The 27,869-nt window shown below is 52.7% G+C and overlaps 1 protein-coding gene across 5 annotated transcripts; it reads left to right on the forward strand.

Moving 5' to 3' along the window:
- The first annotated feature begins 247 nt into the window (after positions 1 to 247).
- Positions 248 to 27,869, forward strand: FLYWCH1 (FLYWCH-type zinc finger 1). Of its 5 annotated transcripts, none has more exons than XM_040254921.1 (10): positions 248 to 466; positions 3,287 to 3,399; positions 15,283 to 15,714; positions 15,966 to 16,424; positions 17,342 to 17,785; positions 17,944 to 18,207; positions 20,910 to 21,173; positions 21,951 to 22,223; positions 23,855 to 23,927; positions 26,777 to 27,869. In XM_040254921.1, the coding sequence occupies exons 3-10, from the start codon at positions 15,381 to 15,383 to the stop codon at positions 26,856 to 26,858; spliced, it is 2,193 nt and encodes a 730-aa protein (XP_040110855.1). In that variant the 5' UTR covers positions 248 to 466; positions 3,287 to 3,399; positions 15,283 to 15,380; the 3' UTR covers positions 26,859 to 27,869. The 5 variants fall into 5 exon arrangements, 3 of the variants coding, with proteins under 3 accessions (XP_040110855.1, XP_040110866.1, XP_040110876.1); XM_040254932.1 differs by having other exon boundaries at positions 23,855 to 23,859; XR_005723552.1 differs by having other exon boundaries at positions 20,910 to 22,223.

Here is a 27,869-nt window from a genome sequence, read left to right on the forward strand (position 1 = left end):
CAAGTCTCAGGTCTGAGCGACTCTCGGTCCGCGGACACCGCTGCCCAATCCTGGGCTTGCCCCGCCTCATTCGCGAACCCTGGCTCCGCCTCCCCGCGTCGATTGGCCAGGCCGCCAGCCGCCGCGCACTGAAGACCCGGAGAAGCGGAGTTTTTCCGAAGAATGGAGCCCCGCTGCCCTGCTGCGCATGCTCGCGAGGAACCCGCGAGTGCGCTCCTAGAGGCTGGCTCTCGGCGGGGCGGCGCGCGCTCCCTACGGCCAGCGGGGCGGGGCGCGCGACACGGGGCTCGTTCCCGAGAGGGCAGGTGGGGGCGGGGGGTGGACACCCGGGTTGCGGTGGCCGGAGGGGCCTGGGCCGCAAGGTCGACGTCTGTGGCTGCAACGGCCCGAGGCCAGAGGACCCGCCGCGCGGCTCGGTCTCCGGAGAGGGAGGGCCCCGCTGTTGTCGCCGCCCGGCCGGTGCCCGGTGAGGACGGGCCCCAGCGGATCGGGGAGGGTCTCGGGTCCCTCGGCGTGGTTGCGCCCCCAGCCGGGCTCTCCCGGGGGTCCCCAGGGCTGCTGATGCTGGGGAGTGGGGTATCCTCGGACTCTACGTCCCTCCATCAGGCCGCCTCCTTGTTCTTCACCTGCGATTCGCAGCCTCCTTTCTCCTCCACCCCCGCAACCCACCCGACCCCCGGGACTGAGCCCCGACACCCCAAGTCAGGGAGCCCCACATGGGCTTGCCTTTCCTTGATTGTGTCCGCCCCACCCAGTACTGCCCCCGCCCTGGCATCCACCCGAGCCCCATCCTGACTTTGCAGCTCCGGAGGTCCAGTGACCTTGCACTTTTTGCTGTTGTTACACCTGCTTCCACTGCTGAATATATAGATTGCCTGTTGGTGCTTTCAAACTTTTTAGACTCAACCTATAGTGAGAAATATATCTGACATGCCTGTAGATGCCTATTACTGAGAGAGAAGTTTAAAGGGAGATTCTTACCCCAACCTCACATGACGCAGCCAGATCTACTCTACGTGCGTTCTAATTCTATCCTATCTTGTTCTAGTCTATTCTCTTCTTTCCATTTTTTTAAAAAAGACTATTGCTAACCCATTAAACTGATTTCAGGACCTAATGAGTCTGACCAGTTTGAAGCCCTTGCTTTAACCACCACAGGGGTCCAAAAGAGCCTGACAGGACTGAGCACACACACACGCGCGCGCGCGCACACACACACACACACACACACACACACTTTCGCTTCCATTACCCCTTTCGTTTGGAGGATGCTGAACTTCAGTAACAGATAATCAATCACATGTAAACTTCAGTTCCAAAGAAAGGGTGTATTTTTTATCATTCTGACTTTAATGCTTTTCCAGGCCAAAATCATTTCTAGGACTTAGTTCAGTTCAGGCAATTTTACTTTATTCCTCTCCCAAAAGCTCCTAGATGGACTTGGGGAAGCTGGAGGCTAGATTGTGGACGGTTTATAATGGAGATGGACACCACTGTCGCTGGAGAAGGAAATGATTCGAACTGAGCTTTAGGAAGTCAGTACTTCATAGGGAGAATCTGGATGCTGGGCAGAAAGGCAGTTGAGATGGTGGGGGGACTCCCCTGGTGGCTGAATGGCTAAGACTCTGCTCCCAGTGCAGGGGGCCTGGGTTCCATCTCTCATTAGGGAACTAGATCCTGCATGCCACAACTGAGTTTGCAGACCCAGAACCTCAGGTCCCTGCAGCCAAATTGAACAAACAAACAAACAAAAGGCAGAATTTCCCCGGTAATCCAGAGGCTAAGACTGTGCTTCCAATGCAGGAGGCCAAGGTTTGATCCCTGGTCAGGGAACTAGGTGGTGAAAGAATCTGCCTGCTGATGCAGGAGTCTCAGGTTCCATCCCTGGGTCAGGATGATCCCCTGCAGAAGGAAATGGCAGTATTCTTGCCTGGGAAATCCCATGGACAGAGGAGCATGGCGGGCTACAGTCCGTGGGGTCACGAAAGAGTTGGGCACGACTGAGCACGCACCCCAGGGAACTAGACCCCCCGCCCTCAACTGAGAGTCCACACACCGCAAGGAGAAGATCACCAGTGCTGGGATGAGGACCAGAGAGCCCACGTACTGCAACCAAGACCTGGCCCCTCCAGACGCATGCAGAAATATTGCTTTAAAAAGGGAGGTGGTGGGAGAGGAAGCCCCAAGGTGATGTGGGTAGAAGGGCGTGGAAGATGGTATGACCCAGTGTCCTGGGACGTGAGGACGAGTCAGGCCTGATACAGGAAGCGTGCAAACCGCCACGGTTGTGATCTACAGGGGTTAGGAGATTTGGGGCCAGGAGTCCGATTGGCTGAAATCTCCCTTTCTGTGCCCTCTGCCTCTAAACTGCTTTGGAGCAGTGGTCCTCCGGGGACATTCAGCAAACCTGGGTTGTCAGGATTTGAGGGATGCAACTGGCATCTCCCAGGTGGTGGTGGTGGTAAAGAACCTGCCTGCCAATGCAGGAGACTCAAGAGATTCAGATTCCATCCCTGGGTTGGGAAGATCCCCTGGAGGAGGAAATGGCAAACCACTCCAGTATTCTCGCTTGCAAATTCCATGGACAGAGGAGCCTGGTGGGCTACAGTCCATGGGGTCGCAAAGAGTTGGGCATGACTGAGCACATGGTGGCATCTCGCAGGCAGAGGCCGGGGATGCTGCTGAACATCCTTCATTCCACAGGATAGCGCCCATGACAACGAATTATCTGGTGCCAAAGGCCAGCCGTGCTGAGGTTGAGAAGCCCTGCTTTGGAACAGAATCCTTAATCTTTGGGGGGATCACTGCTACCTTCCCCTCTCCCAGCATTAATGCCCGTGTGCACACTTTGAGACCACATACAGATCGTGTGATACAGATCAGATCACGGGAGGGCCCGTGAGCCAATCAGTGTGCATGTCGTAGTGGGGCGCAGGCAGCTTTTAGAATCATCCAGGACATTTTTCAAATGTCAGGACCTTTGCACCTCCCCTTTCTATCATTCGGATCCCCTCCTGAGCCTGGACAGTGTTCTCCCTGTTCTTATGTGATATTTGTTGTTCGGTCATTCAGTCATGTCCAACTCTTTGTGACCCCCGAAGAGTGCAGCATGCCAGGCTTCCTGTCCTTCACCATCTCCTTGAGTTTGCTCAGACTCATGTCCATTGAGTCAGTGGTGCCATCCAACTGTCTCATCCTCTGTCACCCCCTTCTTTTATGTGATGACTCAGAGTTTATGGAAGAATTTCATGTACAGTATCTCAGTCACCACTTTTCCTGTTTCCAGGTGAAATTAGTCCAGAGAAGTGATGGGATTTGCCCCTGGTCTCCCACCCAGCAAGCCAGCGCTGACGATGGGTGTTGGCGGACCATGAAGGTGGTTCTTACTTGTCTATGAAGGTAATTCTCTTGCTCCTCCATCAGCAGCTGAGCGGGGATCTTAGGGCTTGGACCCACTGGTGTTTGAAAACAGTTTGCATGTAATATTATGTGTCTCTTGGTTGCTGGATTTACCAGAGCAGGCAAGCTGAGTATTGCACTCAAATTTGCTCTGTACTCGATGTGGGAGGGGAGGAAAAAAGCATCAGAGAGCGATTAACCGTAAACTGTGAGGTTCTTGCACTTTCCATTCACATCTGCCTGACTTAAAAATACTCCAGTCATTCTTTACTGAGTGAAAAGAAAATATTATAAAACAAACACATTAGGGCCCAAGTATTTACCTCCAAACAGTGATCATCCAAGAAAAGAAAACAATTTAAATCCACCTAGAACAAATATACAAATGTAATGCAAATAGAAGTTTCATAAAATAATGCTTACTTTTATTACATGCAATGCAGGTTAGTTATTTCCTATGTGATTTTTTAAAGTGCTGACTGGGGACTTCTCTGGTGGTCCAGTGGCTAAGATCTGCACTTCCTGTGCAGGGGGCCCAGGTTTGATCTCTGGTCAGGGAACTAGACCCCATGGGCTGCAGCTAGGGATCTCGCATGCCGCAATGAAGACTGAAGATCCTGAGTGCCACAACTAAAACCTGGCACAGCCAAACAAAATAGTAACATAAATTAAAAAAAAAACAAGTAAATAAAATTGCAGACTGGAGCCCACAGATTATAATACCAAAGACCAGGGAGATTTGAAAAGCAGAGGCTTAAGACCAAAACAGAGGAAATAAAACTCTTTCATGCAGATATAAAATGAATGCTTATTCAAGCTTCTGCTTAACCCAGTAATCCAGGAACCAGTAAGATCTTATAACCAGTTTGCAAGGGAATCCAAAGATTCTAGAAGACTGTAGGTCAGGAGTATTGACATGAATGCATACATGGAGGCAAACCTGGAGAAATTGCTTACTTAATCTGTAATTTACATGGTGAGAAAGCAAGAATGGGTCTACAGGCTAGAACTATTTTGCCTTGTTCTGTTAGCTGTGCAGAGTTATAAAAGCAGCTCAAAGGCAACAAGAGGCTAGAATGGTATAACCTGAAAGGCTGTGCTCCAGACAAAGCCCAATTTTCCACTGATGCACAAATTTCCGTTACAGCCTCATAATTTCAACGAAAGATCGTTTTTGCATGAAATGAGGGTGGTCCTGTCAGATGGGGTGGGAGAGCTGATCATTTACACAGGTGTGGCACGCTTGCTAATTCACCTTGTAGGCCTTCTTGAGTTTGCTTTGCTGGAAGTCTCTGTAAGGAACCTCAGTTTGGACTTTTAAAAGTCTGGTATATGTTATCCCAAGGTACTGAAGCCATGCCCAACAAGCTTTCTCCCCCAGATTTCATCTGTACTACTTAAAAATTTGGGCAGATTCCACTCGAGGTCCCCAAAATACCTTAAGGTGTCTGGGACCTGTTAGATTGTTATTAAAGGATCATTTTAACAAGATGCAATCATGAATCTCCCGTCGATGTAAAAATAAACAAACATTAACGATTCTGTTTAACACACTAATGAAGGAACCTGTACATTGTGACAGATGAAATAACGTGTGAGAAACACTTCACGTGATGTCCTGCACAAGGGAAACGTCAGATCCTTCTCAGGGTGGCCACGGATCTTCCGGCCACCGAACCTCAAGGGCATCTAGTCCAGTTCAGTTCAGTTCAGTCGCTCAGTCGTGTCCAACTCTTTGCGACCCCATGAATCGCAGCACACCAGTCCCCCCGTCCATCACCAGCTCCCGGAGTTCACTCAGACTCATGTCCATCGAGTCAGTGATGCCATCCAGCCATCTCATCCTCTGTCATCCCCTTCTCCTCCTGCCCCCAATCCCTCCCAGCATCAGAGTCTTTTCCAATGAGTCAACTCTTCGCATGAGGTGGCCAAACTACTGGAGTTTCAGCTTTAGCATCATTCCTTCCAAAGAAATCCCAGGGCTGATCTCCTTCAAAATAGACTGGCTGGATCTCCTTACAGTCCAAGGGACTCTCAAGAGTCTTCTCCAACACCACAGTTCAAAAGCATCAATTCTTTGGCGCTCAGCCTTCTTCACAGTCCAACTCTCACATCCATACATGACCACAGGAAAAACCATAGCCTTGACTAGACGGACCTTAGTCGGCAAAGTAATGTCTCTGCTTTTGAATATGCTATCTAGGTTGGTCATAACGTTTCTTCCAAGGAGTAAGCGTCTTTTAATTTCATGGCTGCAATCACCATCTGCAGTGATTTTGGAGCCCCCCAAAATAAAGTCTGACACTGTTTCCACTGTTTCCTCATCTATTTCCCATGAAGTGATGGGACCAGATGCCATGATCTTCGTTTTCTGAATGTTGAGCGTTAAGCCAACTTTTTCACTCTCCTCTTTCACTTTCATCAAGAGGCTTTTGAGTTCCTCTTCACTTTCTGCCATAAGGGTGGTGTCATCTGCATATCTGAGGTTATTGATATTTCTCCTGGCAATCTTGATTCCAGATTGTGTTTCTTCCAGTCCAGCATTTCTCATGATGTACTCTGCATATAAGTTAAATAAGCAGGGTGACAATATACAGCCTTGATGTACTCCTTTTCCTATTTGGAACCAGTCTGTTGTTCCATGTCCAGTTCTAACTGTTGCTTCCTGACCTGCATACAGATTTCTCAAGAGGCAGGTCAGGTGGTCAGGTATTCCCATCTCTCTCAGAATTTTCCACAGTTTATTGTGATCCACACAGTCAAAGGCTTTGGCATAGTCAATAAAGCAGAAATAGATGTTTTTCTGGAACTCTCTTGCTTTTTCCATGATCCAGCGGATGTTGGCAATTTGATCTCTGGTTCCTCTGCCTTTTCTAAAACCAGCTTGAACATGAGGAAGTTCATGGGTCACGTATTGCTGAAGCCTGGCTTGGAGAATTTTGAGTATGTAAAATTTTGAGCATCTAGTCCAGTGTTTCACAAAGCCGAGTCCGTGATCCACCAGGACCAGAGCCTCAAGGGGTACTTGTTAAAACTCCAGATTCTTGAATTTGATTTTAGACTCACCCTCACAATTTTGGATAGGAAATCTAGGCATCTGAATTTTTTTTTTTTTTTAAGCAGTGAAAGGTTTATTGCAGGGCCAAGCAAGGAGAAGGAAATGGCCACCCACTCCAGTATTCTTGCCTGGAGAATTCCATGGACAGAGGAGCCTGGTGGGCTACAGTCCATGGGGTCACAAAGAGTCAGACATGACTTAGCGACTAACATTACATAAGCAAGGAAGATGGATGGCTCATGGTCAGAAACCACCCCCAACCTCTTGACAACTTTCAGGGGAAAGTTTCTATAGGCAAAATTTGGGGTGGAGGCTGCAGGGTGCGTGACTTTCTTCTAATTGGCTGGTGGGGAGGTAACCAGGCAGAGTTCCAGGAATCTCCACCCCCAAGCATCTGCATTTTTATCAAGTGTTCCGATAAAAAGTAAATTTAAAAATAAAAGTATCAAACACCCCAACTATTACATACACAAATAATTGAAATACAAGCTTCGTGAAAACTGAACTTAACCTCACTATATGGGTGCACCCTTTCTGTGCTGTTTTTTTAAACACCGCTCTTCAGCAGGGTTTCTCAGCCTCAACCTTGCTGCTGTTTTAGACCAGATCCTTCCTCCTGCGGGTGGTGGGGGCTCCCCGAGATCTGAGTTGCATCCTCAGCCCCCACCCACGGAGGCCAGGAGCCTGTCCTGCACCCTACTTGTGACAGCTAGAAATGTCTCCTGACCTTGCCACGTGTTACCTGGGGGGCAGAGCACCCTGACTGAGAACCACTGGCCTTAACCCTACTCCGTCATTGATACCTGTCAATACCTATGGGTCAGAATCCTCAACTTAAAAAGAACCGTTTTTAACTCATTTTAGGAGTATAAGCCCAGAAAACAGACACAGGAGGTTCACACGCTGGCTGTGCTTTAGCAGCTCAGTCCCCCTGGTCACAGAAACCTAAAAGTGAGCCTCAGTTTCCTCCTCTGTGAGTGAAAGAAAGTGAAAGTGAAAGTCGCTCAGTCATGTCTGACTCTGTGACCCCCATGGACTGTAGCCCACCAGGCTCCTCTGTCCATGGGATTCTCCAGGTGAGAATCCTGGAGTGGGTAGCCGTTCCCTTCTCCAGGGGATCACTCCCAACCCAGGTCTACCACATTGCAGGCAGATTCTTTCCTGCCTGAGCCACCAGTGAATGAAAGAACAGCAGGCCTAATGGAGGCAGGTATTTGGGAGATAAAATGAAATAACCTATGCAGAGCCCTTGCCTAGCCCCAGGCACCTCAATGGCGTTTGGCGACTATGAGGCATGTAACCACAGTCCGTCGGATTCCTGAAGCACATATGGTCGGAACCCACCTGGGAAAACAGAAAGTACTGTAAGGTTTCACTGGGAGTTGCATCGCTCTCCCTGCTGGTGAAAGCTGAGAAGCTAAACCGGAAATGGCTTAGCAGCAGTGCAGCAGCTGGGGGTGGGGGCACTGAGCAGACAGCGCTGGGGCAGCCATGCCAGGCAGGTCGCTTCTCCCTGAAGCTCCTTGCTCCCTGCACCACCTTCCAGACCCCGACGGTGGCTCCTGGTGGCCAGATCAGCTGGAAGCCACAGTGTGTTAGATGCTCAGTCGTGTCTGACTCTCTGTGACCCCATGGACTGTAGCCAGGCAGAAATATTGGAGTGGGTTGCCATTCCCTTCTCCAAGCCACAGTACTAAACCATAAAATAGATGGTATGTAGGGCCAATCAGTACAGCTCTGAAGACCTGGCTGTCACTACCCATGTGGTCCTGGGGCACTCGCTTCAGGCCCGAGCCTCAGTTTCCCCAGAAGCAGAGGGGGCAATGGTGCAGAGAGATCAATGGGTCCCTGCACTTGAGGTACCTGTGATGTCATAGGATGTTTGTTCTTGGCTCAGGTCCCAGCTCGAGGACCAGCCTTGTGGCTCTGGATTGGAGTGTCCCCTTGGTATCCCCTCCTCTCCTCCACCCTACTCCCTTCTCTCTTCCTGCTTCCACCCAGAAGGCCTATGGCTCACTTATTTTCTCTGTCAACTTCCGCTGTGTCTATAGGTTTGAAACTTAGGTCTTCAAAATCCTTTTATTTTGAGTTAATATTAGACTCTTTTAAAAAAATGCAAAAAAAATAAAAATAAAGAATTCTCCTGTGCTCATCACCCAGTCTCCCTGAATATCAATATCTTACCAAACATGTGGTGATCGAGTCCGGGAAATCCACACTGGTCCCGTACCATTAACCTGAACTCTTGACCTTATGCTCATTTCACCAGCTTGGCCCCTAACATCCTTTGTTCTCAAATCCTGTTTTGCATCTTGTCCTTGTGTCTCCTCCAGTGACAGGTCCTCAGTCTGTCTTTCTCTGTGATGACCTTGACACTGTGACATGTCTTGGTCAGTCGTTTAGAATGTCCCTCCAGGTGACTTGTCTGGGGGTGCTCATTCGGGGCAGGAACATCGCCAAAGATGACGCTGTGTCCTCCTCGGTGTGACTCGTCAAGGAGGTCATGGTGCTGGTGTGTCTTATTACCGATGAAGCTGGCCTTGAGCTCTTAAAGGTTGTGTCTGTGCGATTTCTCCACTGTTGAGTCATTATCTCTCCCTTTGTGCTTAATACATGTCTTGGAAGTCTTTGAGGCTCTGCAAAGCCCACAGCAGAGCCCACAGGATTCTTGATTTTCACTTGTTTCTCTGCCCCATGATTTCTATTCCTCTTTATCTTCTTTTATGACACATCTTGCAGAGGAATGGAATCTCTGCTTTTCCTGAGAGATATGGAGTTAAAGAAAACAATTACCAAGCAAGGAGGTGCAGCTTATCTTTAAAGTGTGTGATATTTCCCCACTGTAAAGAGCTCACGAACATTGTAAACAAAGTTGAGAAAACAGAAGAAATTTAATGAAAAAAAATTAATCGCTTTTCTTACTAGTTTTAACATTGTGAGGTATTTCCTCCCAGTGATAGTTTTTTTTTTTTTTTAAGTCACAGATACATAAATTAGTCAATAAATAACAAATGTGACCAGACTTGAGATGAGCCAGAAGAAATGAAGTGTATTGAGGTCTAGAGGCAGTGTCACCATCCAAGGAGTATTTTGGTCTTTTTTTAAAACAACAGCAACAGCTTAGAAATTGTAATCTTTGCTGAATTTGTTCACTGGATTTCGCTTTCTACCTAACATATTTTGTAAATACAAACTTTTTTTTGGAAGTCTTCCTGAATTATTTGTCCAACGTGGAAAAACTCCCAAATTCTAGTTCTATAAACACTGTGTGCGTGCTAAGTCCCTTCAGTTGCGTCTGACCCTTTTCGACGCCATGGACCGTAGCCTGTCCTTGGGATTCTCTAGGCGAGAATACTGGAGTGGGTTGCCATGCCCTTCTCCAGGGGGTCTTCCCCACCCAGGAGTTTAACCGGTATCTCTTAATGTCTCTTAATGTCTGTCTCCTGCATATTGGCAGGTGGGTTCTTTATCACTGGCGCCCCCTGTGGTACATCTAATTCTACCAAGGATGCTGTACTCAAGGAGCAACATCACCCTCTTGTGGCTCTATTTTGGTATTGCGCTGAGGACTTGGATTTGTGTTCATGTTCGGGGCCTGGTTATACAACATAATACTTGGGTCCTTTAGGAGAGATCCATGTGATCTGCAGGTGGGGGCCTCCCACTCTATAAAGAGGAATAAAACAACAAACATGTTGAACACATGTATGTCCAACAGAAAGTTAAACGTATATTAAAGACACTAATACAAGAATAGAAACAAGTGCATTTGAGTGGCAGAATTGAGGATAATTTATCAGTGTTACATTCTCAACATTTAAAAGTGTTTTCAATAAAGTTTTTACAATATGATATTAACAACTTACCAAATATCTTAATATATAGTCCATGCCCACTTTGGGAAGAAATCAAGCCCAAGAGTGAGAAGCCTGTTTATGGTGAAGACTGTTTTTTATCCAAGTGACCCTGGGGACTCGAGTCATACCTATAATGATTTGTTTTTTGGCCGCACTGCTTGGCTTTCAGGCTCTTAGTTCCAAGACCAGGGACTGAACCTGAATCCATGACCGTGAAAGCACTGAGTCCTGGTCCAGGGAATTCTCTATAAGGATTTTTTTTTAAACAACTTTATTGAGATATGGTTCGCATAGCATACAATTCCCCCATCTAAAGTGTAGAATTCAGTGTTTTTAGTGTGTTCACAGTCAACTTTATAACATATTCATTCCCCCAAGAAGAAACCCTTAGCATCACTCCTGAATCTCCCCCTCCTTGCTGTCCAACCCCCGTCAACCACAAATCTAATTTCCGTCCCTAGTAGACATCTCACGTAAATGGGTTCATACCACATGCTAACTTTAGTGTCTGGGATCTTTCGCTGAGCGTACTGTCTTCAAGGTTCATACACATGGTAACATGTATCAGAACTTCATTCCTTTTGTTTTGTTGTCTAGTTGCTCAGTCGTGTCTGACTCTTCTGCGACCCCATGGACTCTAGCCCATGAGGCTTCTCTGTCCATGGGGTTTTCCAGGCAAAGTGGGTTGCCATATCCTTCTCCAGGGGATCTTCCCAACCCAGGGATTGAACCTGTGTCTTCTGCTTGGCAGGTGGATTTCCTTTTTTTTTTTTTTTTTACCACTCAGCCACAGGGAAGCCCTCATTCATTTTTAAGGCTGAATAAATTCCATTGCATGGACAGACCACATACAGGCCAGACCAGGTGTTTGGGAGAGAAGCATGGATTTTGGATTAACCCAGCAGGTGCCGATCCTGCACTCAGGCCAAAGAGGAAGATGGTGGTCTAAAGAGTCAGGGGGCAGGTGCTAGATGGCCTGGCAGAGAAGGGGTGTGGACTGTTCCAAAAAAGTCTAACTGTTGAGGGAAGGAGGGGTTTTGTGAGCTTTTGTTTTAGGATTTAGGAGACATGAGAAGCTTAGGCATCTTTGACTCAAAGGACATGAGTTTGAGCAAAATCTGGGAGATGATGAAGGATAGAGAAGCCTGGCGTGCTGCAGTCCACGGGGTCGCAAAGAGTCGGACACAACTGAACAACAACAACGAGAAGCTTAGGCCTGAGAACTCTAAATGCAGAGACCCAGAGGAGGCAGAGAGGCTTGGGGACCAGGGAAAGCAGATCGTTCAGATGGAGAAAGGGCCCTGGTGTGGGGGTACCAAGGGAACTGGATTGGACACTTCGTTCTCCCAATCAGGATAAAATTTGTATGCTCTCTTTATCCAGACAGTGATGAGTCATTAGAGCTTAAGAAGCATTCATCCTCAATGGATGAACTGTGAAAGAGAAATTGTAAAATTCAGAATCATGGAGGAATAACTTTCATCAGAAATGTGCGTTGTGTGGAGAACCTCATTCATCAGGATGATAGATGGAGCATTACTATGTATAGTTTGCTATAGTTGTGGGGTTTTAAAAATAATTCTATTTGCATGTGTGGTAAAATAAACATAAAAATTTACTACTTTAACCACTTTTAAGTGACAGTTCAGTGTCACTTAGTTGTTCAATCACATAGTTGTTCAATCATCACCGCCACCCATCTCCAGAAGTTTTTCATCTTCCCAAACTGAAATAGTCCCCATGAGTACATGCGCAGTCGTGTCTGACTGTGACATAGCCCACCAGGCCCCTCTGTCCATGGGATTCTCTGGGCAAGGATGCTGGAGTGGGTTGTTGAACCCATATCTCCTCTCCCGTGTCTCCTGCACTGCAGGCGGGCTCTTTACCAGGGATGCCCAAAATGGTCCCCGTTAAACACTAAGTCCCCAGTCCTCCTCCCCACCAACCCCTGTCAACTGCTGTTGGACTTTCTGTCTCTATGAATTTGACTAGCTACATCATCTAAGTGGAATCACAGAGCATTTGTCCTTTTGTGTTTGGCTTATTTCATATTACAGATTCTTAAAATGCACAATTCTCATTTGATATCCTTTATACTTAATATTTTGTTCCTCTCACTGAGTTTCCAGTCTTTCAAATGTGAGCATCTGAGGGATTTAAAATTTGTGTTGGATGACCCTTAGAGTTCAAGAGTTCAAAAGCACTTTGATATTGGATATTCCACATCCATTAGTATTATTCCATCTATCAAAAAGTCAAAACTGACTATGTTCAGTTGCTTGCCAAGAATATCAGTTACTGCTGCATAACAAATGAGCCCTGATCTTATTGGCTTAAACTAACCGTAGTCTATTATTGATCAGGGTTCCATGGGTTCCCTGGGCCACTTTTCCCTGGCTCTTTCTTGTGGTTACACCCAACTGGAGGGTCACTGAACTTGACAGTGGAAATGGTCTCCCTCCAGGCCTGGCAGTGCCTCCATCCCCTCTGTGTGACCCCTCATATAGCTTCCTTCCCTGGCAGTCTCAGGGCCCCAGTCTCAGAGGGTGACCCCCCACAGCAAGCTTCTGCCATGCTCTGTTGGCTAAAGCAAGTGACCAGTCCAGGACAGAGACCAGTTCAGGTTCAAAACCATATTGCAGAGGGGCCTGCATACTTTATGGGAAGATTTGCGGTCATTAAACAGTCTACACTTTAAGGCCCTTTAGTGGCTGAGAATGGGAACCCTCAATCAAATCTAAATTGCCGCCCGTTGCAAGGACCCAAGCCTTTCCACAGCCTGTGGTCAGCCACAGTTGGTGTTACCTCTTTTGTTGCACTGGAATTTGTTCCGTATCCTTTGAGGTACATGCACATGGCTTAGTCACTCAGTCATGTCCCACACTTTGCGACCCCAAGGCCTGCAACCTGCCAGGCTCCTTTTGTCCATGGGGATTCTCCAGGCAATACTGGAGTGGGTATATTTTAAGCTTTGTAAACAGAAGCTTCAGTTGAGAGAATTACACTGTCTCGGGGTGCCCATGACTCTGGGTGAAGTTCCACCGGAATGTGGGAGTTCTGTGTCGGAAGGCTTTGGCCTCTGATCGCATGAGACTGAGGTCAGGGTCCTTGCTGCCTCCACTGAGGACCGAGCGCAGGGTCGCATAGGAATGTGCGTGCTGGGTGGGCAATGACCGCAACATTTTGGCGGCCTGAGCTGTCTGAACGGCCTGTGGAAGGGAGGGCTGGCTCCCTGCGGCCTTTCGCCGTGTCGTGGGAAGGACGCGGGGTCGACACCGCGTTCCTGACCCCCTCAACCCCCAGCGTTCAAGCCGCGGAGACGAGCTCCCGGCGGACGGACGTGCGCCGGGGCCAATCAGCGCGCGGGGGCGGGGTGGTAAAGGGGGCGGGGCTGCTCTCGGAAGCCTTTCCCTCCAGAGCGGCCTCGCGCGCGCGGAGGCGCCGCCGCTGCCCCGCCTCGGCCATCACACATGCCCCCGGGTCCCCAGGGCCGCCGCGCCCGCCTGAGGGGTGGGGTGGGCCGCACAGGGGCAGCAGGGGTTGGAGGATGATGCTAGAGGAAGGATCTGGCCGGGGAATCCGTCAGGCGTCCCCTTACCTGTTTCCTAGGTTTCCTTGAGTCCCCGCCCGTCAGGACAGGGCTTTGCTCCTGCCCTCGATGGCCTTGGCGCCGCCTCCTCGGAGACTCAGGAGCGCCGCGCGTGGTCTGATAGACCTTGGGGAGCTGCACGTGGGCCCCAGACCAGGAAACGCCACGCGGCAGGAATGGGGGACCCGGGGTGACAGCTCACAGACGGGGAAGCCGAAAGGTTGAGGTCCGATTCTGGGCTGTTACTGAGAGGTGGGAAAGGCCCGGACATGCATCCCACCCAGTCCTCCAAGAAGACAAAGCAGTCACTGACGCCCCCACACCGATGCCCCAGGGACTGCGTCTCCAGGCCAGCCCTGCCAGCCATCCTTTCTGCTTCTGACCAGCAGCCAGGGAGCCCTCAGTGACCACGGCTCCTCTGGACACCTCCAGAGCCCTGTCCCCACTCAGCTGGGGCAGCGCCATCACCAGCTCAGACAGAAGTCACTGCCCTCGTGGGGCCCTGGCATCCCCTAGCCCTGGGCGGCCCGGGCCTCTGGCCTGGGATGGGGACTGGATCTATTTGTGAATCCAGAGGCCGGCCTCCCAGGGCCAGGCTCCCCTCGGGCCTGCAGAGTGCCCTGGGGGCCCAGCCCCCTCTCCTGGTGACACAGACAGAGTGTCGGGGTGAAGGGCAGCAGGCCTTCTGGGAGGGTCAGTGACCTGAGCTCACATCCCTCAAGTGCTTTTCCCCGATGCCCGTTGCTCAGGGAGACCGGCTCCCGTTATCCTGGACCAGGTAGCCCAGGTGCAGTGCAGGGCGGGCCCTGGGCCAGCTCAACGGGACCCGCAGCTATGCTCCGTGGCCGTGTGCCTCCGTGTTCTCATCTGTAACCTGGGTCGATGAGAACAACTTCCATAACATGGAGTGAAGGTTAAATGGGACAAACCCATGGAAGCACTCCACCCCGAGCTCAGCACCTGTGGGCCTGGATTCCTAGTAACTCACAGCTGTCAGTACCTTGGTCACCCCAGCAGCCCCTGGAGAGCCCTGCTTTTACAGTTGGGGAGTGAGGTTTGGCTGGGGGAGGTGATGGTCCCAAGGCTGCCAAGACAGCAGACATGCTGGCCCAGGTTCTCCAGCTCCATTCAGGTCCTTCCCCAAGGTGGGAGCGGGCGTGGGGGGCACAGGGCAGCCCCACCTGCCCTGGCCTCCAGCCCAGATTCCTCCTGAACCTTGGCCCAAGGGCCCCTCCACTGATGGGATTTTTTTTTCCCATGTGAGATCTTAGTTCCCCAACCAGGGACTGAACCTATGTCTCCTGCATTAAAAGCCCAGAGTCTTATCCACTGGAATGCCAGGGATGTCCCTGCTGATGGGATTTTGTCTCCTCCCTTAGGACAGAGCCCCTGGACTGCCAGGTTCCTTGCAGGGAGGTGGAGGACAAATCCTACTGAGACCTGAGCGTGACCTGGGGGCCCGGCCGCCCATCCCAGAATGCCCCTGCCCGAGCCCAGTGAGCAGGAGGGCGAGAGTGTGAAGGCCGGCCAGGAGCCCTCCCCTGAGCCCCCTGAGCCGGGCACAGATGTCGTCCTCGAAGCCCCCGCGAAGCCCATGGAGTTCTCTGAACTGGTCCTCCTGGCGGCCTCCACTGAGAGCGGCGATGGAGTGGACACCCAGCCCGAAGAAGTGCACTGCGTCCTCACCCTGGAGATGGCTGACCCTGACACCCTGGCCGGCACTCCCCAGATCCTGCCAGCAGAGGAACAGTGTGCGGTGGTCCAGCCAAGGCCCCAGACCCAGGCACTGAAACCTAGCAAGCCAAACATTGGTGAGTTCCAAGCCAGCTGCCCCCAACCAGCCTTTGTGGCCCTGTGTGCTCAGACTTGGGCTTTTCCGGCAGGGTGACCTTGGCCATCCCTTCCCTGCTCTGAGCAGGGCCTCTCTGACCTTGTCCCAGGCTGGTGCGGCGAGGGCAGGAAAGTGTCCCTGGGCGCACCAGCCCCTGTGTTCCCGTCCACGCCCCTGGCCACAAGCCTTGCTCCAGGTCAGCTGACCTGCCCCCCGCCTTGTCTTCTGCAGTCACCCAGCCCCTGGAGTTCCTGAGGACCCCGTTTGGGGGCCGCCTGCTGGTGCTGGAGTCCTTCCTGTACAAGCAGGAGAAGGCCGTGGGGGACAAGGTGTACTGGAAGTGCCGCGAGCACACTGAGCTGGGCTGTCGGGGCCGGGCCATCACCCGCGGCCCGCGGGCCACGATCATGCGGGGCCACTGCCACCCGCCCGACGAGGAGGGCCTGGAGGCCCGGCGCCAGAGACAGAAGCGGCCCGGCCCAGCCCTGCCCGAGGGCTTGGCGGGTTCCCAGGGCCCCGGCAGCCAGGTGGAGGAGCCCCTGGAGGGGGCGGGCCCGTGGCTGTGCCCTGTGGAGCCAGAGCCGACCCCAGGCCCGGTGCTGAGCTACCCGGCCCCTGAGGAGGACGAGGGGCTCCGAGCCCTGGCGCTGCTGAGATTGCCCCCGAAGAAACGCTCGACGCTGGGGAGCAGTAAGTACCCCCCACCCTGGCCTTACCCTTGAGCAGGCGGGAACCACGCCCAAAGACACACCCGGGTCCTTTGTGGCTTCTTAACACACTCAAAGTCAAAAAACGATTTTAAAAATATAAAGGCGTCCCAATAATCATTAAGCCCGTGGGGGTAGAAGCAGTGCTCCTGGACCGGGCGGCCCAAGTCCTCCCGGAGCTTCCTGAGGCACAAACCGGAGGTTTGTGGGCCCCACGGAGTGCTGGCAACCTTTGAAGTTTGGGGAGGTGGGCCTAGTGGGAGACGTGAGCTTCGTGGCCCGGGTTCAAGGTCTGGCCCCACCTCACGCGCCTGGGCAGCCTTAGTGCAGTTCTGCAGGTTCACAAGATAGGCGATGGCCTCTCTGTGAGGGGCCTGGGCACTGATGGGTGGGAAATGCCAGCCCTAGTTCAGCGTGTGCTGTCGCTGAGTCACTGCTAGATGGAGTCTTTGCAGAGGTTTTTATTCTTCATCTGTTTGTTGGCTTTCGTTTTGTTTTTGCAGAGGTTTTATTAGCAGTCACTGGGAGGTGGGCTTGGTCCCTGAGGCCGTGGGCTTCCTAACCTGCAAAGGATTGAAGAGTTCAGGGATTTAAGGGGCTGGGCGCAGGGTGTGTGTCTCTCAGGTGTGTCTTCTGGTCCCATTTTATTTTATGGAGTGTGCCTGTGTTGCTCAAAAACTAGATCCAATTTTCAAACAAACCCTAAGCAGAAGTATGGCCAGGAGTGACACGTCAGAGCTGGCTCGGCCCTCCCCACCAGCCCCGCCCTGAGACCACCCCCACTGGCCACCAGGAGAGGGGCGTGGCCTCTGGCTCGCTGGGCAGGCGGTCTGCAGGGGGCACACCTGGAGATCCCGCGGCCGGTGCCCACCCAGCCCCCCACCCCGCTTCCTCCCCCAGGAGGGCCCCCGCCCCTGGAGTTCCTGCGGACCTGCTATGGGGGCAGCTTCCTGGTGCACCAGTCCTTCCTGTACAAGCGGGAGAAGGCCGTGGGGGACAAGGTGTACTGGACGTGCCGCGACCACACGCAGCACGGCTGCCGCAGCCGCGCCATCACCCAGGGCCGGCGGGTGACAGTGATGCGGGGCCACTGCCACGCACCCGACCTGGAAGGCCTAAAGGCCCGGCGGCAGCAGGAGCGGGCCATGGCGGCGCTGCGGGCCCAGCCGGGCGGCCCCGGGGGCCCAGAGGACAAGCCGCTCCAAGGCGTGGATAGCCTGCTCTACCGCAGAGGGCCTGGGCCCCTGACTCTCACCAGGCCCCGGCCCAGGAAGCGCCCGATGGCCAACGACGAGGACCTCCCGGCCGAGCCCCAGGGCGAGGAGGACAAGGATGAGGACCCGGGTGAGTCCACACCTGCTGGACCGGACCTCCCTCCAGTCTTGCTCCCCAGGGTCCCAGGAGGCGTGGGGCAGGGCAACACCAGGCCTGACCTGGCCCCCAGCGCCCCCAGCTCCTGTCCCAGGTTCCCCCTACCCACCCATGCTCCCATCTCTCCCCAGGAGGCCCCGAGTTCCTGAGGACCCCTCTGGGGGGCAGCTTCCTGGTGTATGAGTCCTTCCTCTACCGGCGGGAGAAGGCGGCCGGGGAGAAGGTGTACTGGACATGCCGGGACCAGGCCCGCATGGGCTGCCGCAGCCGTGCCATCACCCAGGGCCGGCGGGTGACAGTGATGCGAGGGCACTGCCACCCGCCCGACCTGGGGGGCCTGGAGGCGCTGCGGCAGCGGGAGAAACGCCCCAGCACAGCCCAGCGAGGAAGCCCAGGTTGGTTAGACAGATGGGGTGGGGGGTGGGGGCATCCTCAGTGGACAGGCAGGAAACCCAGACTGCCCACTGTGCCCTCTTGAGCTCCAGCAAGCATCCTCCTGTCCTTACTGGAAACTTCTGGAAGGTTGCAGCTCCCTCCTGGCTCCTCCCCTCCCTATCCTCCTCACGGCCGCCCCCACCTCACCTCATCCCCTGCTCCCTCCTGCCCAGACCAGCCCGGAACCTCTGCACACCGGATCAACCCGGGCTCTCTTTGCTCCTTCTCGTCTTTTCCTTTCTTGCTTCGCACGTATAGGATTTATGGCGGTGGTGGTGGTTTAGTCGCCAAGTCGTGTCTGACTCTTGCAACCCCATGGACTGTAGCCCGCCAGCCTCCTCTGTCCATGGGATTCTCCAGGCAAGGATACCGGAGTGGATTGCCATTTCCTTCTCCAGGGGATCTTTCCAATCTGGGAATCAAACCTGGGTCTTCTGCATTGTAGGCAGATTCTTTACCAGCTGAGCTACAAGGGAAGACTACAATAGGATTTATAGAGGAAGCTGATTACACAGGGCGGTTTGTCATTTTTCCAGGGGAGGTGGCTGACACTGTGAAAAGTAGCAAGCATTGAGGGCTGAAGGTGACACGGTCCTGTGATTGCTTTGGTCTCCTCCAGCACCTGCCATTGTCCCTCAGGGCTGCTCAATGAGGGTCCTGGGCCCTCCTCCCACCTTCGACGGCCCTACAGGGCCCGTGTCTGACCCTTGTGAGGCTGCAGTAACTCACATATTAACGTCTTGCCAAGAGCAGCCCTGGCCTGGCCCTCTGCTCGCTGGGGCTCTCTGCTCAGGTCCATCCATGACTCCACCTGCCTCCTCTGGGCTTCCCAATCCCAGACTTTTCTGAGTCGCCTTTAGAGCCTGGCTGGCCCTAAAATTCTCTCAAACTCGAGACCTCTCATTCCTTCTTTTTTCTTCCCGACTCCTTTTGTCCCATTTCCTTGTAATTTCTGTGTACCTGGGGATGGTCTCACCCCTTGCCATCCTCACCCTCAACTCCCATCCTGAGTAACCGCTCAGCCCCTTTGTTCTTTCCCTCTTCTCTGAAGCCTGCCTCCATCTACCGTTTCAGCTGGTCTTTTATCCCCTCGTTGCCTGCTGACCTCCGACCAGAGATGGGGGCAACCCAGCAGTTCCCCCCGCGCTGCCCCCTCCTCTCAATGCAGCTGCTGTACTTTTGTTCCATAAACCGTCCCGGCCGAGTGGGACCAGGCTGTTTGTGGCTCCCTCTCGGTGGCCGTCTGGTCTCTGTGCTCGGGACTGATCCTACGCATGTGGAGGGGTCTTTGCTTGAAGGTGTAAGGTCGTGTCTCTGCCCCTGGGGTACGTTGCTATGCTGGGGGCACTCGGGGCCATTTCAGGCCAGAAACTCGTGTCCTTCACTCATAGAAATTTCCTCATGTTCCATGACGTTCAACTCCCCATTTTTCACATACTTCTTTGATTTTGCTTTCCAGTCCTTCAATTTACTTTCTAACTTTCACTCTTGTATTTGAGCTCCTTTTTGACCCATCGTCCCAGAGCACAAAGCCCACCCCACCACCCAGGCCCTGGCAGTGGCCTTGTTGTCTCTGAGTGCCTTTTCTCTGTGGGTTTCTTTGGTCCCTGCCTTTTAGGGTAAAGCTTGCCTCTCTTTCCCCCCTTTTTTTTTTTTTGTCAACAGGTGAAATTTTCCAAGCAGGTATATGCCATTTACTTCCATTTTCTGTCAATCACACAGTTGTATAAAGCAGCACAAATTGAAGGAGAATGATTTATTTTTGCGGGGGGGCGGGGCATGCTACACAGCTTGCAGGATCTTTCCCCGACCAGGAATTGAACCCCTGTCCCCAGCAGTGAAAGTGAGGAGTCCTAAGCACTGGACCTCCAGGGAATTCCTGGTAATGATTGTTGTATACACTTTAAATTGTTTTACCTGGTCTCATATGAGATACTTGGTGTAAGAATCTTGACTTTTTGATTGTGGAAGACGTGAGAATCTTTGATCATGTGTCCAGTGGTTCTTGGCTGTCTGCCAGGTTGAAGGTGAGACCCACCTGGTGATGGGAGAGACCCCAGACCTAAGCGCCCAGCCTGGCTGCCGGCTCCAGGGACTCGGGCAGGGAAACAGGGTGGGCTGCAGACTTCCTCCTCCTCTCCCCACGCCCCACACTCTTGCTCCCCAAGACGGGCACCTGTCTCATTGCCCTTCAGGCACGAAGCCTGCCCTGGGCTCAGCCGCTGGACTCTGCCTGTTCTGACAGTAGCCCCCGCAGGCTGGGCGAGCCCTTGCTTTGCTAGCTCTGACCAGGTGCCCCCTCTGCCCAGCCTCTAACCTGCGTCAGCATCTCTGCCCTCTCCTCCCCTCCCTTCCTTGCATCTCCAGTTTGTGCCCTGTGCCTTTTTCGTTTTCATTGAGTGCAGAGAGAGCAGAAGCATGCCCCCCATCCCGTACCTCCCCTCCAGCCATGCACCACCCCCGCTGACGGCGGCCGCCCCCCCCCCCCCCCCCCCCGGCTCCTGACCCCCCCCCCCACCCCCCTCCCCTGCATGGTTCCCATGTCTGGACGGCGGGAAGGGAGTTCTCAAATCAGAACCTCCTGGGTCCCCCTCTCAACACCTCGGAACAGCAGCCCACCCTCCCTGCCTCCCTCCCCTGAAGCCATCCCATCTCTCCCCAGGAGGCCCTGAGTTCCTGAGGACCCCTCTGGGGGGCAGCTTCCTGGTGTACGAGTCCTTCCTTTACCGGCGGGAGAAGGCGGCCGGGGAGAAAGTGTACTGGACGTGCCGGGACCAGGCCCGCATGGGCTGCCGCAGCCGTGCCATCACCCAGGGCCTGCGGGTCATGGTGATGCGCAGACACTGCCACCCGCCCGACCTGGGGGGCCTGGAGGCGCTGCGGCAGCGGGACCAGCTCCCCACCCCGGCCCAGAGGGAAGGCTCAGGTGCGGGCGAGGGAGGCGGGTGGGGGCTGGGCCTGGTCTCCCTGGGGACAGCCCAGGGTGCAGACTGGAGGGAGCCTGGTGGGACAGTCCTCCTGTGGCCCAGGTGGGGTGGGTCTGTCCCCCTGGGCGGTGAGCTCCTGGGGGGAGAGGCCCCACACTCCCGCGCTGGTCCTGGTGGGGCTGGGGTCTCAGGGGAAGACCCCCTCCGGCGGCTGGAGAAGGGCAGGAGTGATACCAGGAGCTGCGGGAAGTGCTCCCAGACCTGGGGGACCCTCTGTCTGCCTTCTCCCCACCCTCCCTTCCAACCACCCCAACCCCAACATGTCATGAGCTTTCCGTTCAGAGTCTTAAAATGTCTCCTGAGGGAGAATTTGACTAGTCATCAGCTGGCCGAGGGGCGGGTGGCCCCAGAGCAGGGAGGCCCCTGGTGCACTGTCCAGACCAACCTTGGGCCTGCCAGAGTGTTCCAGTCCAGCCCCTGCCCTGGGGTGCCTGCCAGCCGGTGTGGAGGTCGAGCTGGGTCAGCAGGGGCCTGCGGGAAAACTCAGGGTTTGGGCGGCCGCGGGCCCAGCCTCCCCGGTAGCCCCAAGGGCCTCAGATAGACAGACAGCCCGCACCCCAAGCTGACAGGGCTGAGGCGGCCTGAGCTTCAGTCCCTAGGGCCCTGTGGCGCAGGCTGGGGTGGGGGCAGGGGTCCCCACTTTTCTGGCTGGAGCTCTGCGCCCTGCTTCCGGGGCCCTGCCCAGGTGCCCCACTCATACGGCACGTTCCTTCCAGAAGCCCCCCAGCCCCTGGAGTTCCTGAGGACTTCCCTCGGAGGCCGGTTCCTGGTGTACGAGTCCTTCCTCTACAGGAAGGAGAAGGCGGCCGGGGAGAAAGTGTACTGGATGTGCCGGGATCAGGCCCGTAAGGGCTGCCGCAGCCGCGCCATCACCCAGGGCCCGCGGGTGACAGTGATGCGAGGGCACTGCCACCCGCCCGACCTGGCGGGCCTGGAGGCGCTGCGGCAGCGGGAGCAGCTCCCCAGCCCGGCCCAGCAGGAGGACCCAGGTACAGACAGGGCCGGGGACAAGACGCTCTGCCAGGCTGAGGTTCAGACACCCCAGGGGGCCGACACCGTCTGGAGAGCTTTGTTCCCTGGGCTTCCTGCCTTTTTAGAGTCTCCTACCCTACCTCCCACTGGCTCCTTCTCCTGGATCGAGAAACACACCTAAGTCTGTCCCATCCCTTTTTTTGGCGGGGTGGGGCTGTGAGGCCTGTGGGATCTTCATTCCCCCATCAGGGAACTGAACCCACGCCCCCTGCACTGGAAGCACAGTCTTAACCTCTGGACCACCAATTGTTCAGTTGCTTAGTTGTGTCTGACTCTTTGCGACCCCAGGGACTGCAGCACACCAGGCCTCCCTGTCCATCACCAACTCCTGGAGCTTACTCAAACTCACGTCCATTGAGTCAGTGATGCCATCCAACCATCTCATCCTCTGTCATCCCCTTCTCCTCCTGCCTTCAATCTTTCCCAGCATCAGGCTCTTTTCCAGTGAGTCAGGTCTTTGCCTCAGGTGGCCAAAGTATTGGAGCTTCAGGTTCAGCATCAGTCCTTCCAATGAATATTCAGGGTTGGACCACCAGGGAAGTCCCTAAAACTGTCCCATTATTAAAAACAACTTCCCTGGGAATTCCCGGGCAATCCAGTCATTAGGACTCCAGGCTCTCACTGCCTGGGTTCAATCCCTGGTTGGGAAGCTAAGATCCCTCAAGTTACACGGTGCAGCCAAACAAACAGGCAAACACTCCCATTCTAACTGCCATTTTCTTTCCTCTCTTTTACACTAAGAGGTCTTCATTTTTTACAGATGGTAGTATCTTTTGAAAATCTGTTTAAAAAATATAGACTGCTCTAGAAGAATGTACTAACGAGTATGCACACACAGTTTTGCAAATAATTAACCATGTTGAACTGAACTTGGTTTCTCTTCAAATAAACAGAATGTAAAACCAGTCTTTAGAAAGTGTCTCATATTAATTCATGGCCACATCTTAGACAGGAATGAATCCAAGTTGTATAAAACAACCAAAGGAAACTTGATTTCTGCTTTAAAATTTTTCTTTTCCATGAGAAAGCCAGTTTGACTTAACCAAGGAGGCACTGTGACTCTCCTTTGGCAGGATGAAGGGTGTGGCCTCTCCGAGATCTAGTTGCCTTCCCATCTTTTTGGTGACAAGGTGAAGCCTGGCTCACAATCTCCAATAGCTTATTTTACCTGGCATAGGTAGTTTGGGGCTGCTTTGGTGGCTCACCTGGTAAAGAACTTGCCTGCCAATGCTGGAGACGCAAGAGTTCAATCCCTGAGTCAGGAAAATGCCCTGGAGAGGAAAATGGCAACCCATTCCAGTTTTCTTGCCTGGAGAATTCCATAGACAGAGGAGCCTGGTGGGCTATAGTCCATGGGGTCGGGTCGCAAAGAGTTGGACACGACTGAAGCAACTTAGCACACATGTACTCAGTTAGTTTGGGGCATCAGAAAACCAGAATTCCCAATGACTTCCCCAGTCAGTCATTCCGCCTGGTTTTCTTCACCCTTAAGGCCTTGAGGTCATTGTTCCAAGGGGTGTGCCTTTGCCTCTGGCAACTTCAACAAGAGAAGAAGTGTTAACCCATGTTTTCAATGTTTTTCCTTCAGAAAAGGTAAAACTTCTGCCTGAAGTTCAACTGTGCTTCGAGACGTGTGCTCCTGAATGCCAGCAGAGTTATGGGTAACTATGTTGGTTATCTAATGCTGCATCACAAATTACCCCAAAGACTCAAGACTAAGAACAGCAAATACTTACTGCCTTTCACAGCGTCCATGGGTTGAGATTTCACGAGTGGCCAGTTGGGATAGTTCTGGCTACAGGTCTCTCGTGAGATTGAAGGGAAGGTGTCCATGCGGGTCAAGCTTTCAGCCATCTGAAAGCTTGAGGAGGGGGGCTGGAGTAGGTGTTTCCAAATGATCTGTTCGCTCACAGGGCTGTGGGCTGGAGGCCCACACCATGTAGACCTTTCCTTAGGGCTGCTCTAGTATCCTCAAACAGGACAGCTATTTTCCCCCAAAGTAAGTGATCCGAGGGAGGGAGTATATTAAAAAGCAGAGATATCACTTTGCTGACAAAGGTCCATGTAGTCAGAGCTATAGTTTTTCTAGTTTTCATGTACGGATATAAGAGTTGGACCATAAAGAAGGCTGAGTGCCAGAGAACTGATGCTATCGAACTATGGTGCTGGAGAAGACTCTTGAGAATCCCTTGGACTGCAGGAAGATCAAACCAGTCAATCCTAAAGGAAATCAACCCTGAATACTCTTTGGAAGGACTGATGCTGAAGCTGAAACTCCAGCACTCTGGCCGCCAATGCAAAGAGCTGACTTATTGGAAGAGATCCTGATGCTGAGAAAGATTGAAGGCAGGAGGAGAAGGGGGCGACAGAGGATGAGATGGTTGGTTGACATAATTGACTCAATGGACTTGAGTTTGAGCAAGCTCCAGGAGTTGGTGTTGGACAGGGAGGCCTGGCATGCTGCAGTCCATGAGGTTGAAAAGAGTCGGACACGACTGAGCAACTGAACAACAAGTGAGGGAGCAGAGCAATAAGGAGGCCACCACCTACAGCAGAATTCACATTCTTCTCAAGCACACGTGGGACATTCCCCAGGACGGACCATATGTAGGCCATCGGACAAGACCCTGCAAATGTAAAAGGACTGAAATCATAGAGTACGTTGTATGACCACAGTGGAGTGACATTAGAAGTCAATAACAAAAGTTTGGGAAACTCATAAATACATGAAAGTTAAACAACATATTTGTATACATACTCAGTGACTCAAAGAAAATTACAAGGGAAATTAGAAAATACTTTGAGAGACTTCCCTGGTGGTCTTAGTGGTTAAGACTTGATGTTCCAATGCAGGGGACCTTGTTTGATCCCTGGTCAGGGAACTAGATCCCAATTCATCCTGTAAGGCTGGCGGCAGCCTGGCACCAAAACCAAGCAAAGACACACAAGAAAAGAAGACTAGAGAACAATATCTCTTAGGAATACAGATACAAAAATTCTCAGCAAAATACCACAAACTGAATCCAGCAATGTGAAAAGGATCCTATACCATGACCAAATGGGAATTATGCCAGGAATCTGAAATTGCTTCCCCGTCTGTAAGTCAATATCATACAAGCTTGTATACAGAAAAGACTTAACACAGGAGGGCGGCAACTCCTGTTCTTAGAACATCATGTTTGTAAGGCTGACCCTGAGCTTCCAGGGTCCAGATCAGGATGCTTCCAGGGCTTGACTGATACTGTCCCTAAATGATGACAGTTGCTCACTCTTACCTGTTTGTACAAAGAATGTGATTTTTGCTGAACACTTGCTTTTCTTCATGTGCTTCCCTGGTGGCTCAGACAATAAAGAATCCGCCTATGATGCGGGAGACCTGGGTTCAATCCCTGGGTTGGGAAGATCCCCTGAAAGAAGGCATGGCAACCCTCCAGTATTCTTGCCTGGAGAATCCCATGGACAGAGGAGCCTGGGCGGGCTATAGTTGTAGCCTGCCAGGCTCCTCTGTCCATGGGGTTGCAAAGAATTGGGCACGACTGAATGACTAAGCACTGCTTTTTTTCTGAGATTCTGGAATATTAGTGACTGTAGGTACCCTCTGCTTAAAACAAGATATAGTTTATTCATACAATGAAATGTTGCTGTTGCTGCTGCTGCTGCTAAGTCACTTCAATTGTGTCTGACTCTGTGCGACCCCATAGACAGCAGCCCACCAGGCTCCCCGTCCCTGGGATTCTCCAGGCAAGAACACTGGAGTGGGGTGCCATTTCCTTCTCCAATGCATGAAAGTGAAAAGTGAAAGTGGAGTCGCTCAGTCGTGTCTGACTCTTAGTGACCCCATGGACTGCAGCCTACCAGGCTCCTCCATCCATGGGATTTTCCAGGCAAGAGTACTGGAGTGGGGTGCCATTGCCTTCTCCAACAATGAAATGTTATTTGGCCATAAAAAGGAATGAATTGCTGACACACACTACCACACGGATGAATTTCAGAAACATCATGAGAAGTGAAAGAGGCCAGACACACAAAAGACCACAACTTGTGTGATTCTATTTCTATGAAATGTCCAGAATGGGCAAATCTATGGAGATAGAAAGTAGATTAAAGTTTGCCTAGGGTGAGGAATGTTGGGGGTGCAGTTAAAGGACATGGGGTTTCTCTTTTGTTGTTTTCTTGGCCATGCCTCTTGGCAATTGATATCTTAGTTTCCCCAACCAGGGATTGAACCCCAGGCCATGGCAGGGGAAGCACCAAGTCTTACCCACTGGACTGCCAAGGAGTTCCCAATCTCATGTTTTCAAGGCACCAATGTGATGTATGTGTATAAAAATGCCCTAGTTGATGGTGATCTCTAGGGGGAAGGGAATATAGGAATCCTTAACTGTCCTTTTTTTTTTTTGCATTTTATTTATGCTAGGTCATTTTTTATTTTATTATCCTTAACTTTCTTCATTATCTCCTTCCGCTATGTTTGGATTTGCATGACACATGTGTGTTTCTGTGTCATCAGGAAGGTGGAAAGTACACAGCTTGACAGTGAGTCCCATGAGGCCAGCCTCCAGCCTGACAGCAGAGGAACCAACCCAACCTAACGTGTCACCAGTGTCAAGGATGCTCCAGGTCCTCGCAGGACCCTGGCACTTCCCACCCAGTTAGATTTTGCTCAACAAAGCCTCTCTTTCATTCTCCAAAGCATCCATGGGCTTCACATTTCCTCCAGAGGCCTCCCAGGAAAAATGCTTGATGGTGTTTCCCTGCTGGCAGAGAAGAGCCCTGGGAGCTGATGGCCTGCAGCAGTGCGTGATGTGGGGTGATGTGGCGGGCAGGGGGACCCCTGCGGAGGCCTCGAAAAGCTCAGAGAAGGGAAGCATCATTCACAAAGACACCTCCCCCCGCCCCAGCCTGCCGAGCCGCAAACACCCAGCCATCCTGAGAGCCCACTGCTTTGCCAAGGACTTTCCTGTCAGGTGTGGTCCCACTTGGGCCCCATAAAGTGGAAAGTCGTCGTGGCAGCCACGTCAAGATGAAGGCAGGCGAGTTTGGGAAAGTTCCTGCCTCTTTGGGCTGAGTTGCCCCACGTGGTATTTCCTCTGCACTCCTTGGGCACCTACTGCCAGGGTGTGGCCATCCCATAGCAGAGCAGGCAGAAACCAGGGGACTCTTACACCATCTGTTGGAGTTTCCTTTGCTCTTCTCCAACTTAAATCAGGCATGGTGTCGATGATGCCCAGGGCAGGTGATGTGGGGCTGTGGGAGCCCACACTGGGCAGACTGTCCCGGGTCGCCTAGGTTTGCTTGATGCTGGAGAGGCAGACCCAGATGATGGGGGCGGGGCCATCCCCTTCTCCTGTCTTCTGGCACAGCCGGGAGCAACAGGCCGATGTCCCCCACCAACCCAAGGCTGCAGCTTGCTAAGGGAGCCGCGCCCCTGCCAGTGGCTCCTTGCCCCCATCCTGTGATGGCCAGGGGCTCCCTCTCTCCCGCCTAGCTGGCCATGCAGCCTGCTGTCCAGCTACAGGGCAGTGACAGCTCGGACGCTCCCTGCTCTCCCTCTGCCTCCACACTTCCCGCAATAAACCCGATTTTATACCTCGCCGTGTAAA

Source organism: Oryx dammah, unplaced genomic scaffold, assembly GCF_014754425.2.
Source record: "Oryx dammah isolate SB20612 unplaced genomic scaffold, SCBI_Odam_1.1 HiC_scaffold_2, whole genome shotgun sequence".
Taxonomy (NCBI): domain Eukaryota; kingdom Metazoa; phylum Chordata; class Mammalia; order Artiodactyla; family Bovidae; genus Oryx; species Oryx dammah.

Coding starts and splice junctions, on each gene's coding strand:
- FLYWCH1 (XM_040254921.1), top strand. CDS start 15,381: ATGCCCCTGCCCGAGCCCAGTGAGCAGGAGGGCGAGAGTGTGAAGGCC. Junction 15,715..15,965: donor ACCTAGCAAGCCAAACATTG/GTGAGTTCCAAG, acceptor TGTCTTCTGCAG/TCACCCAGCCCCTGGAGTTC. Junction 21,174..21,950: donor GGCCCAGAGGGAAGGCTCAG/GTGCGGGCGAGG, acceptor CGTTCCTTCCAG/AAGCCCCCCAGCCCCTGGAG.